The 13575-nt window shown below is 38.5% G+C and overlaps 1 protein-coding gene across 2 annotated transcripts in view; it reads left to right on the top strand.

The window, feature by feature from the left end:
• B4GALT6 (beta-1,4-galactosyltransferase 6) overlaps positions 1-12738 on the top strand; it is a 64893-nt gene extending 52155 nt beyond the window's left edge. For both annotated transcript variants that reach the window (XM_068562898.1, XM_068562900.1), the window contains exons 6-9: positions 4876-5063; positions 8272-8394; positions 8686-8787; positions 9312-12738. In XM_068562898.1, the coding sequence (XP_068418999.1) occupies positions 4876-5063; positions 8272-8394; positions 8686-8787; positions 9312-9459 (561 nt within the window). In that variant the 3' untranslated portion in view covers positions 9460-12738. The remainder of the gene's footprint in view (positions 1-4875; positions 5064-8271; positions 8395-8685; positions 8788-9311) is intronic.
• Positions 12739-13575: the final 837 nt, after the last annotated feature.

The raw sequence follows: 13575 nt of genomic DNA, 5'->3' as shown, positions 1-13575 counted from the left end.
CAGTGGTTGAGAGTCCGCCTGCCAATGCAGGGGACACGGGTTCAAGCCCTGGTCCGGGAAGATCCCACATGCCACGGAGCAACTAAGCCCGTGCGCCACAACTACTGAGCCTGAGCGTCTGGAGCCTGTGCTCCGCAACAAGAGAGGCCGCGATAGTGAGAGGCCCGCGCACTGCGATGAAGAGTGGCCCCCGCTCGCTGCAACTAGAGAAAGCCCTTGCACAGAAACGAAGACCCAACACAGCCAAAAATAAATAAATGAATAAATTTTTTTAAAAAAAGAGGCAGGTGGAGCCCTGGCACGCCCTCCCTTAGCCTAGCACAGGGGGCTCAGACCCACGTGCTGTCGAGGGGGATGGTGACAAAGACTGAGTCAGTCTGCTGCACAAAGCCCCCCTGCACATCTCAGCCCTTGAAAGACGAACTGAAGCACTGGGCTAAACTAAGGGATTGTTTAAAAGTTTGACTGGAGAACAGTCAGATCCCTAGTTTCTTAACTTGGCTCGTGCTGCCAGGTGATTACTCTGTTGTATCTTGTAGAAAACGAAAAGTTTGTCCTCGGAGAAACCAGCGCGGGTCCTGCCGGTGCTGATGCAGCCGAACTCTGGCACCTCAGAGCAGAGGCTTGAGTCGGGTTGCCTGCCGACCCCAAGCGCCCTCTGTCCTTCTCCTTGTCTGGCTGTTTGAAGCCAGTCGTTCGGTGTGAATCCCCCCAACCCCTTCACCTGAGGCAGGGCGTGAGCGGCCTCTTCACTAGAGAAGTAGCTTAGCCCCAGGGAGACGATGCCTGGCCTAATGTTGGGGAGTCTCCAGAGCAGGAGGCCAGTTCCTCACTTTATCACCTCCATGAAGCCCGCTTTCATTCATTCAACAAAGGGGAGACAGCAGGGGACAAGCCAGCTGAGGCCTCTCGTTCTCGTGAGGGAAGGAGGGCAGTAAATAATCGTGTGGCATGTCAGGTGGTGCCCGGAGCTAAGGGTTGGGGCAGAGAGAGCGGTAGGGGCAGGGAGATGTGCTCCTTCCTTCAGAGTGTTTACGGAGGGCTCTCGGAGGAGGTGAGGCGGGAGCGGCCCTGAACAAAGGAGCAGCCCGTGCTGACGTCCTGGGATGCGTGTTCCAGGCAGGGCAGGAGAGCGCATGGTGTGTCTGCAAAGTGGTCAGTGTTGCTGGAGCGACGAGCGAAGAAAGACGTGAGGGAGGAAATCATAGGCGGGAGAGACGCAGGTAATGAAGAACCTGGGGGAGGACTCGGGTTGTCCCGCGTAAGGTGAGAAGGTGCTGGAGGCTTTTGAGTAGAGGAATGGCGTGACCTAATGGACTTGGGAGAAGGTGACCGTGCGGACAGTAGATTGAGTGGGAGCTTCTGCCGCGGGCCGGGTAGGAGAAGGTGCTGACTCGGGCTGCGGTGGTGTTGGAGGGAGGAGGTGAGCAGTGGCTGGGTTTGGGCCACATTGGGTTTAGAAGTCAAATTATTTGCTCTTGAAGTGGACGTACGTTGTGAGCAACGGAGAACGGTCAGCCAGGACGCAGGGTTTTTGTCTTGAAGGAGGGTGTCGCCATTTTCTGAGCTATGGCACACAGAGCGCCGGCGAGGAGGATGGGGGCTTCTGTTTCTGTTTCAGTTTGGCTTAGGGATTTGCTCGCGCCCACGCGTGTGCGTGTGTGGTGTGTGTGGAGCCATGAGTGCTGTGCCACAACCTCACATACGTACATGGAGGTTCCCCTCAGCTTTTTAGTGCCTTACTCTCAACCGTGAATGGGCGGCGAAGGGTTCCCACAAAAGGAGACAGAACCAATCCAACAAAAGGGATTATAGAAAATATAGACAGTGGAGGGAACAGAGAACGTTTTTTTAAAAAAGAAAAGAAATTAACAGTAATAAAAACTCATAATCACTATCCACAGAGAGTGAAGGAAAGGTAATGCATCTGTGAAATGAAAACATCATAAAGAACAATCAGAATAAGAAAGTTATCCTAAAAGAAAATGTGATAAGTAAAACAAAACTTTCAATAGAGTGGCTGGAAGATAAACTTAAGAAGATAACTCTTAAACTAGAACCAAAGCAGGAGAAATTAAGAAGTATCAATGCCTCACAGGGGTAACCACCTCCAAGATGGTCCCCAAGGATCCTTGCCTCCTTGTATGGTCTCCTGCCACAATGAATAAGGGCTGACTTGTGTGGACAACCACACTGCAGAGTGACAGTGTGTGATGTTTGAAGCTAGGTCATAAAAGACACTGCCGCTTCTGCTTTGGTCTGTTGGATCACTTGCTCTTGGGGAAACCAGCTGCCGTGTCATGAGGACGCTCAAGCAGCCCTGTGGAGAAGAAGTGACTTGCCAGCGTCATCTTGCTGGCTGTGTGACTGAGTCCTCTTGGAAGTGGATCTGCCAGCTGATGCCCAGACATCATGGAGCAGTGATCAGGGATCTTTGCCGTGCTGTCAGAATTTCCTATCACAGGTCCTTTGAGCATAATAAATGACTATGGTTTTATTAGCCACGAGTTTTGCTGTGATTTGTTACACATCAGTAGATAACAAATACACTTACTAATCAGAGTTCTGAAAAAATATAGCAGGAAAAAAACGGGGTTGGGGTGGAGTAAAATGACCAAAGAAATAATATAAGGATATTTCCCAGAAGCAAAGACATGAGTCTTCAGATTAAAAGGGTCCACATGTACACATGAATAAAATACAGAGCTTTAAAGCATATTATTTTGAAACTTTAGAATGCAAATTAAAAAGGGAAGGGATCAAAAAGGTTCTGTAGGAAAAATTACCAGTGATTATGTATCAGAATCATATGAACCTTCTCAGCAGTGCTGATGCCTAGAAGATTGTGGAGCCACATGCCTTTAAAATTCTAGGGGAAAGGAATTCTTACGTAGAATTTTTTACCCAGTCAGAATGTCAGTCAAGTGTGAGGGTAGATTGATGGCATTTTCAGTCATTCATTGGCTAAAATATATATATATATATATATATATATATATATATATATAATAATATCTATGTGTGTGTGTGTATATATATAGATATATATAGATATATATATCTATATATATATATTTTTTTTCTCCCATGGATCCTGAGATAGGAAACTTCTGAAGGATGTTCCTCAGCAAATTGAGAGAGCCAAGTAAAGGACACAGATGATGTAGGGAATGAAAGAGGAGGCCCAGGATGATAGTTGCACATGGTCAGACCAGTCAAGACTGGAGCAAGACGTGAGGGCAGTGGCAGTGGCAGCTGGAGTTGGGCTTGGGGGGCGGCTGGAGGAGGAATCGATAAATGGTTTGATGTGTTTCAATGATTGCATCAGTTATTAAAAAATACAGGGCATGCCTGCTGGGGCTTTTGTACAAAGTAATAATAGTTATATAGAAAAGTAAGAAAACAGAAGACAGTTATGAATCTCAGTTTGAGAAAGAAAACAGAATCATAATTTACTCAACAATCATATGTATACAGTCACAATAATGCAAATACCGTGGACTTAACAAAAAATTATGACATAACTCTGTTGGGAGAATGGATGGAGGGGCAGTGAATGGGGGGGTATAAATCCTCAGTGACCATGGTAAGAAATCAATAGTGTCTAAAAAGTTAATGAAGCAAGGGGATATCAAAACTCTCATTACCTTGAAATGAGGAGATAAGTACCAGAATAAACTACTAGAGGTGTGTAAATGTACTGCTTTTGGAAGATGAAGGTGAGTTAGACATAAAACTTCGTATTTTTATTATAAGCCATTAAGTATTATGTCCACATTTAATGAAAACAGTTTTTTAAATCTTAAAGGAAAGTCATTTGTTCAAGCTGATGATGTACCAGTAATAATATTATAATTTAGCTGCCTTTCCTTTTTATTCTCCCCATTTCATTGGTGAGGAAAAGCTGTAAAAAGTAAAGTGATTTCTGTTACCTCAAGTTAGTGCAGGACCCAGGACTAAAAATTAGTGATTTTTCACTTTTGAGGGAGCACTCTGGTGATGGCTGCACTGTGCATCTCATCCACTTCTTTCATAATCCTTTGTTGTTTTATGTTTTGGAGATGATTTTGAGAAATATTGCCAAGGCATAGGTAAATTGCTCTTTAATTTTCTTTAGCTGTAGCATGAAACCTTTTATTGCCCATGCACCTTAATATAATTTTCCTTATAAGTAAAGGGAAGTGGTCATTATATAGGAAGTTGTGTAATAAGTTCCCACTTTTGTTGTCCCTTCAAATGCTCTTGGTCTTTATCATAAACAAAAATAATAAAAATAGAAACTGTTGTCTGGACACTTTGTTTTCCCTAGTAATAAAGGAAAATGGTTATAATAAAGGAAATTGGGTTTTGTGTAATAAGTTCCAATTGTTTTTGTCTCTGAAAATGCCTTTGTCTCTATTATAAGCATTAGTAATACAGAGTTCGCCCTCCCTGGCCTTGTTATGTAAGAGAAGGGTTGCTGCTTCTTGAGTCACTTTGTTTCCTGCTTCTTTTAGTCTGGACACCATATGGAAAGCTTTGCTAAAAAATACAACCTATATTATTTTCAATGGCTTTATTCTTTTTCCTGGTCATAAATAATCTATATCCTGATACATTTGAAGTAAAACAGAAACATGAATTATATCATTATATAAATTTGATGATCTACCAGTGGCCCTGATAATAACAGTGTTTTCTTGTGTGTTACCAAAGTATAAAATTTTGTAATAATTTAAATAGTATATTTGAAAATCCTGAAACGTGTTTATTATTTTATCAATTTGGTTTGTATGTATTTATTACTAGTATTTGACCATGATTCAACAAGTTATAAAGGTATAGAAAAAAGTCATGGCAAAGCCTGAGTACCTTTCTGTTTTGCTCTTTGAGAAGACTGGCACACAGCCTTTTAACCGTGCAATGCTCTTCAATGTGGGCTTCAAAGAGGCCATGAAAGACAGTGTCTGGGACTGTGTAATCTTCCACGATGTGGATCATCTACCTGAAAATGACCGAAACTATTACGGATGTGGAGAAATGCCACGTCACTTTGCAGCCAAGCTGGATAAATACATGTATATGTAAGTAATGTACACTCTTCTTTTGCAGCACACCTGCAAAATCATGTCATTGAAATGGTAGCAGCGTTATGTGCCTGGATCTGAGAGGGCTCAAGAGCCTAGAGAGTATCTTTAACTCCAGCCCGTCCTCGCAGGGAGCCGGGATGTAGAGTCGCTTGTGGTCCATCCAGTTGCTTCCTCACATACGGGTTTCAGCGTGGGGTGGTGGGAAAGAGAGCCTGGTTTCTACGGTCCAGGAGATGTGGACCTAACTTCTGATTTTCACGCTTAGCAGTTAGAGGGCTTGGATTTGCATCTTAGGACTTGGATCTCTGAACATTGGTTTCCTTGTTCAGGGAGCACTAGAGCCCATCCACGGGTTCTGCGAGATCCCAGGCGCTGGGCTGCCCCAGGTAGGAACACAGCACAGGCTGGCTCCCCTCTCTTCCCCTCCCTTCCCCTCCCCTGGGGTTGTTCCCGTGCAGTGAAGGCCCGCTCTTCTGCAGTATATTTTCTTCTTCCTAAGCTATGCATTCTTGACCTGCCTTTAATAATAAGAAACAGTTTTTCGTTCTCTGACTGGAGATGCCTTGAAATGATACTGCCATCGGAGCTGTGACAGTGACTTAAATTGACATTAAAGGTATGATTTGGGAAAGAGACCACAGTTTTCATTGACTCATGGAAGTGGAAAGGAGAGAAAATAGCCTGGAGCAGGGGAGGTGTTGCCTTCATCACTGTTTTGCCTGCTGCCTGACCTGTCAAGTTAGAGAAGCAAAAAGTCTCAGTGATGAGACCAGGTGAATTAACGCTGAAACAGGGAGAGTGCCTTTTTTTTTGTTTTTTTTTTTTTTAGACTGGTTGTTGTCATCATTGGAAAACCTTTTCCTTATTGCCATGGTATCTGAAATCCAAGTCTGGCGTTACCTTGGGAAGGTCATCCAGGTTCAGGATCTGATTCTTAGCACTTCTGGAAACTCAATTTTAGTCAGCCCACGAGAGTCAGATTAAATTTAGCGTAATTGATTTTTACTAAAAGATGATCATAAATGTCATATAAACTAGGAATTCTAAATTAATTTTTTATTTGAAAATATTAATTTCTAATTAGTAAAATATTCATATCTACCTAGACTAATCCCAGGGTGCATAGGGTATCTTGGAAGTTGGAATAGAAATTAGAGAGGATGGCAGCAGAGCAGGGAACGGGCTGGACAGTGCATGGGCTGAAGTGTGATGAAGTGTCCCTGCCCACAGTGGTGCCCACGCCGCGAAGGCTGCTGACCAGAAAGCTCAGGTCCCCAGAGCAGTGTCTCTCTCCCTTTGGACAGTGTCAGGTAAACACTACTAGATTTGTGATTGTCAAGCTTCCGTTTTCTGTTCTTTATCTATTACACCCTCATTTTATCTAATCTTTTTCTATGCTGGGTATAGTGCAGTTGATTGTTTCTGCATTTAAGCAGAACACTAAATGGAATTAACGTGCTTGGCAACTTATACATGTCAGTGAACACACACACACACTTATCCATTTTTACCTATCTACTGATTTCAGGTTTCTCCCAAACCACTAGCCTGGGCAAGCATAATGCAACTGGTGTGGGAAACACAATGGTGCCATGAGCGCTTATTGGCCCTATTGGACCCCAACTGGTATCACAACTAGAATCTAACTTCCCCAGTGCAAGCCTCGTGAGGTACCCTGGGACACCGTGGTAGACTTTGGGGTCAGTATTGCTGTTACTGTCTTGGGGTGCCTTTGGCCCAGTGTGGGACCAGGATTGCTTTGTCCCGCAGCCTAGAGTTCTCTGTGGGAGCTGCCTCTCTCATCTTCTGTGGCCACACAAGGTCCCAGCTGGCACACAGCACTTCCTCCCTGCAGAGAGTGAATCCAGAGTCCTTCCAAAAAAAAAGTGAAATCTGCCCCCTCTCTTCCTCTGAGGCAGCTTTGCTTTAGTCCTGGCCAGACTTCCCTCAGTGTGATTTTCAGAGGCTGCGTGTGGTCGTGTTTTCTCTGCTCTTCCTCCACATTGGCCTCGTCTATTCAGGGGCTCTGGCACGTGGCTCCCCAGTAGCACATGTGGGGCCACAGGAACTTATGCAGGACTGCAAGTCTAGGCATGCTGCCTCAACATCAGAAAACCAGTCTGTTTCTAAACAAACAACTTTGACAAATTCCATGGAGGATGAGTTAGAGAAAAGTAAGGAAAATAAAATCCAGATTTAAAAATATAGTCATTTCTCAGAGAAAGGCAAGTACTGTATGATCTCACTTATATGCAGAATCGAAAAAAAAAAACAACCCAGAACTTGTAGATAAAGAGAACAGATTTTGGTTGCCAGAGGCAGGGGCTGGGGGTGGGTGAAATGGGTGAAGGGGATCGACAGGTACAAAATTCTAGTTGTAAGGCAAGTCCTGGGGATGTAATGTGTAACAAGGTGACTCTAGTTAACAAATACTGTACTGTATACTTGAGAGTTGCTAAGAGAGTAGTTCTTAAAAGCTCTCATCACGAGAAAAAAGTAGCTATGCATGGTGATGGATGTTAACCAGACATATTGTGGTAATCGTTTTGCAATATATACATATATCAAATCATTATGTTGTACACCTGAAACTGATACAGGGTCAATTACATCTCAAAATATTGTCATTCTTCTAAATATTAGTGCATTAAAAATAAATATATTTGTAAATATCCATGAATATTTTGGGAGTGTAGTCCAAACAGAGAAGATCATTACAGGAATAGGCAGCTAGTTTTTTCAAAATTAAATGCTAGACTTGTTTTTACTAATTTATATTTATCCTAGTCTATATGATAAATAATGTATTTAATAAATTAAGATCAATTAATTTAGGAAATCAGCTTAGTAACATCTAACATTGCCTTAGCAGCTATTGATCAAGTCTACTTTTGGTGTGAAAGTAGACCATTTTTGAACACGAGGTCTTGAGTCTTATAAAGTAACAATACTAAATATTAAATTTCAGTTACCACAAGTATTTTGCATAACACAGTCAGATGTACTTGTTTCACTAGAATGTAAAGATGTTTTGTTTCTTGGTGTACTTTACATTTCCCAGAATATGATTTAATCAACATAATTGTTTATATGGAAGTAGGGGTATATTTTGCAAAGCATGTAAAAGACTGAAAACTCGATTTCATATGGCAAACAGTTTTGATTTCATTTTTAGAATGCTATATTCTGCTTTCTTTTTTAGTCTTCCTTATAAAGAGTTTTTTGGCGGTGTAAGTGGACTGACAGTGGAACAGTTCAGAAAGATCAATGGTTTTCCTAATGCCTTCTGGGGATGGGGAGGAGAAGACGATGACCTTTGGAATAGGTATGTTGAGGTACAAATTGCTTAATAATGGAATTTCTATAAATTTCCGTTCTATTAAGTAAACTATACTTTTCTATTCCAGGAAGGGTTTCCTTGGGGTGGAAAATTTTTGAGGTTCCTAAATCCTATGTTGTGTTTCTCCCTTTTTTATTGAGAGTAGTACCCTTTTGAAATTACTGACAGCGCATACATTAGAGCATTCTTTTGCATTTTACATTGAACTCACATAATCTATTTTTATGTCAGATTTTATTTCTTAATGTATTTTCACTTCTGTATGTTGTATTGTAGGGTTCACTATGCTGGATATAATGTAACAAGACCAGAGGGGGACCTGGGAAAATACAAGTCTATTCCTCATCACCATCGAGGTGAAGTCCAGTTCTTAGGACGGTAAGTTTAATATCAACTTTAGATATCAAGGTTTCAAAATTCTTTAATTATGAAAGATTTTTTTTAAATGCATTGCACTCCCCACAAAAAACTTCTGAAGGGAATTTTCTGTCGATATCATTTTTGTTTATAAAAGGAAAGCATTTTGTGCTTGTTTTGAAGAGATATACATATGCATATACCTACATACACACATACATATATGTATTCATGTTATGTTAAAGAGCCCAGTTAATTATTTATGTAAAAATGTTTCCTTAACATAAAGCATAATGCATTTTATTTCTTAAGCATATCTAATGTGTAAGAGTGCAAAATAATTTTTCTCAGGTAGCATTTTAAGACTAGTAAAAATGTTAATTTAGAATAATGATCTAGAAAGATTTTTAATTATGCGTAAGAGCCAAAAATTGTAAAGAGCTTTAAGTGCTTTAATGATAAGAATGACCTTGCACATATTCCTCATCAATTTTTCTTTTCAAACATGTTTCTGTTACTTTTAATTTTTTTCTCTAATGCTATAGGTATAAATTACTAAGATACTCAAAAGAGCGCCAGTACATCGATGGGTTGAACAATTTAGTATATACGCCAGAAATACTGGTTGATAGGTTGTATACAAATATATCTGTAAACCTCATGCCAGAGTTAGCTCCAATTGAAGACTATTAAAAGAAGTAGCTCTCATGGCAAGATAGACCACACTGCTGGATCGGGAACTTGGAGTGCACTGTTAACGGAGGTCAGCGAATGGATGTGTCACAGTGCCCTGGGTGGTGAGAAGAAGAGCCTGTGTTCTCAGTGTTTACTTGTGGGATTGTATACAGTCAGCCTTCTTCCACCCACCCATCCTCTATCCTGAGACACACCCCATGGCGAGCACTGCAGAGACCAGATGCTGTCGCTTAAGTCTGGCAGTCAAGAGAGCTCCCTACAAAGAGAAAGTTTTTATACTAAAATCTATAATTTAATTCAAGAGAATGCTTTATTTCCATTTAAACATATTTTGTACATATGTGACATAAATTAATGTGTTCAAATTGTTGAAAAACAAGATGTGTTGCATTTTTGCATGTAATGGGTTATGCCTTTATGGGACTTTTATAAACATTTTTTTATTTGCGTGGAATAAAACAATGTAAATTTATGTCACTAAACAAAGGTTAACCTTGTGTGAAATGAAGGAACTGTCAATTGACAGCCAACTAATACAGTACACTGTTATACTAGTTTTGAGCTTTATACCTTCAGCTTTTTGTGTGGAAGAAGTCACAGCTTCCTTAGGGTTTTAAAGGGTAAGAAGAAAGGACTTAGCTTTTCTTCCTACGGAGGATTACCTATTTTTTTTTTTTTCCTTGCTTGCAGTCTCATCAGATTTTGCTAAATCACAACCATATTGTTTATGTATATTGCATGAGTATTACCAAGAAAATCTTAAAAAGTTATGATGTGACATGATATAAAGGACCTCTTTATGTTAAACGTCTCTCATGTACCTCTGGTGTAAGTGTCAGGGATTTTGTGCCTCAAAAAATGTTCCCAAGGTTGCGTGTGGTTGTACACTATATTTTTTTAATTCATAGTGAGCAGCGCTTTTATTATTTCCAGTTCAGAAGAGCCAAAAAAAAATCTTCATTTAAAAAAAGCAAAACAATTTTTTAAAAGACTGAGTTATGGAAAACCCAGTAGTACTTAAAATATAGAAATGAATTATACTATTAGGTAAGAAATTAAATGTTCTATTTTTACGAAGATAACTGCTTAGTAGATAAAAACAAATTTTAAGTTTGATTATTAGACTCATAGGATTTCAAGTTTGGAAGGGATCCTTTTTAATGTCGGCCAATTTCATTCAAACTACATGTACTTTTTTCACTTTTAAGATATCACATCTCTGGTGTTAATTTCCTCACAAAAGCATAAATTAATAGAATTATATTAAAATACATTATCAGTTATTTAAATGCATTGGTGTTATTAAGACACTTCTCTAAAAACAGGTTTCTCTACCTGACACCAAGTATATTACTTAATCTTAAATTTGGATGGCATTTTCATAGCAAAACCAAACAGTATCCTTACTTTGAAAATTATCAATTATGGTTAACCAAAGATTCTTTAAAATATCTTAAGATATTTTCACAAATTTAAAACAAAAAATTATATATCTGTAAAGTGAATCTTCAACAACATGAGGAACAATAGAAATGGATTATTCACCTAACACAGAAATATGGTTATTTATCTCTCAGGTTGTAAATTTAATTTTGAAGTTGTCATTTTCTATGGCAAATATTGGTAACACAAATGACCGCAAACCAAATCATAAAATAACTGAAATTCTTACACTTTGAGAAAACTGATAGCTCTCTGTTATGATACCAAACAGAATTTTTCTACATTTATTTCTTAGAAATATCTCCAAAATATTTGTTTTTCATTTTTTTGCTGGTACTCAGAATAATGAAAAATCAGACCTTCTGAAAAGCAAGGTATTTGTTCTTAAATTGTGTATCTATTCACTTTCTGTTTCTCATAGCCAATGTAGTTTTTTAATTTGATGAAATGAAAGAAAGTAGGCTGGGAAAGTTAACATTTGATCACTAACAAGATAGTAGGGGCATAGGAGCATAGTTAACCCAATAATACTTAAATATTTTAGTCATGGGGGAAATTAGGGCTGTTTCTGAGTCTTATTAGGAAAACATATTTTTCTCTTTAATATGGAGCTGCCCACATTTTGGAATCTTCTCATTTTGATACACATTTTTATAGTTTCAAGAGAACGCCATTGTACTAGTATTTGTCTTATTTTCTTGGATTAAGTCTAGTAGTAATTTTTGTTTTAGGAGTGGGGCCATGAATATTCTGCTTTTTTCAGTTTTGAATACGGTGTGTCATCCTGTGAAAGCCATCTCAGTAGTTTGCTTTACGTCTTTTGTTTGTTTTTGTTTTCTTTTTAAGTGCAGACCTCAAATTGATTGTTGCCTATAAACAGTAACTTTTATATGTTTGCGTATAAGTGACATAGCTTTGCCCAGTTATCTTCATTGTACAAAAGTAACTGTATTCCATAAAAATTGACAAACACATTGCAAATGCAAACTATCTTTATAGTTTGGTTGATTTATTAGTGAACATGTATTGATTACCTACTCTATCAGGTGCAATGCTAGGTATGTCTACAGAAAAAATATTATTTCATTTCTAAACAAATCAAGTCAAGCAAGTTGAAACCTTTCTAAAATTTTGAAAACATCCTCTGATAACTTATGTGTTGTATTTCTTAGTCTCAAAGTCAAGAAACGTATATATGTGGACATAGTTATGAGCTCCTTATGGCCCTACTGGGAAACTTATATAGTGCCTTTCAACTAGAGAAAGTAATAATGATTAATGGGCCTGTTTGTAGAAAAGAAAAGGAAAAAGTGTACACATTTGCTGTAACATTATGTCTCATTCACAGTGGAGATGGTCATTTAAGTCTTTGCCAAAACTGGGGTTTAATGAATATTTTTTTAAGTCTAATTATAAATTTCTGCCTGTATTTTGTGAAAAGGTGTTCAGTAAGAAAACCTTATTTGCAATATTATGTAAATACAAAAGTATGTATTAAAACTTGCTTATTCTCCTTTCCCAGCCAAGATGTTGATATCCATTTTAAAACAAAATGGGAAAATATCCAATACAATATTCTCCTTCTTTTGGAGGCTCTGTACACGTGAAAGCAGACTTTGTGTCATTTTATTTGGCCTTTGCTTATCTCTGTTGTATTTTGTTGTGTACTTTTCAGACAAATACTGGTACTCTAGATGTATTATCTTTTCTTTGCAAATATGCCAATGAGAGAACTAAAATGGTCATAGTGTTTATCAGGAAAAGGAAGTGTACTTAAGATTATTTTATTTATTAAGATCTGAAAGGCTTCTATATAAATGCACTGAAATAAATGCTAGTAATTTCTTGTACTCTCATTTTTTTTTTTTTTTTTTTTTTTTTTTGCTTCTCATGGAAATGTTTGTACTTTTTTATCATTGTCTTTTATGAAATATAATGTTCTAAAGACCTGGTGTGATGATGTAATTATTTTCTCTCGGAAACTTTTTTTGGGTTATCTGGGGTTTTGTTGTGTTTGTGTTCCTGAATTCCAGGTGAATTGCTGGTGAATACCTTGGTTGCACTAGGATTACACCATGAGTATAAGGTGATCACATATGCCTTTGCAACAGTGTCTGTTAAATACATTTAGAGATCACCTCATAGCTTGGGCCTCAGAAGAGACACCGTGACATTTAAATATTTTTCATCAGTGCAATTAGTAAGCTACTGTATCAAAATGAATATTTAAGAAGTCATTTTTAGCATAACTTTCTTCTCCCTACACAACTTCAGTAAACTAAGCTGGTGTGTTGTGGGCAATTCCCTTCTTGTTTTTCAGGTATTAGGAGTCTGAAGATCTTTAAGGCAAATAGTCAAATCTCAAAAATACCTCAAGACTAGATTTGCATTTGGGACTAGATGGTGAGATCATGACTTTTATCAACTTTAATTATTTGCGTAATGAATTCTCAGTATTATTAATTTGTATGCATAGTACGAGCTACCAGAATATTGTCCACTATATATCACAAATAAAGCCAATCATTAAGTCATAATCATGTAGTCATTCAAATCATGCAAAGCCATAAAATGGAGTTCGCTTAGTCTGCCCCAGGTTCCTACCTATGGTATTAATGTATCCTCTGATGAATCATGCCATGCCAACTTAATTTAATGGTTTTATAATTT

The sequence above is a fragment of the Eschrichtius robustus genome, chromosome 14 (assembly GCF_028021215.1).
Source record: "Eschrichtius robustus isolate mEscRob2 chromosome 14, mEscRob2.pri, whole genome shotgun sequence".
NCBI lineage: Eukaryota > Metazoa > Chordata > Mammalia > Artiodactyla > Eschrichtiidae > Eschrichtius > Eschrichtius robustus.
The sequence above is the reverse complement of the archived record's forward strand: the minus strand, read 5'-3'. Positions and strand labels throughout refer to the sequence as shown.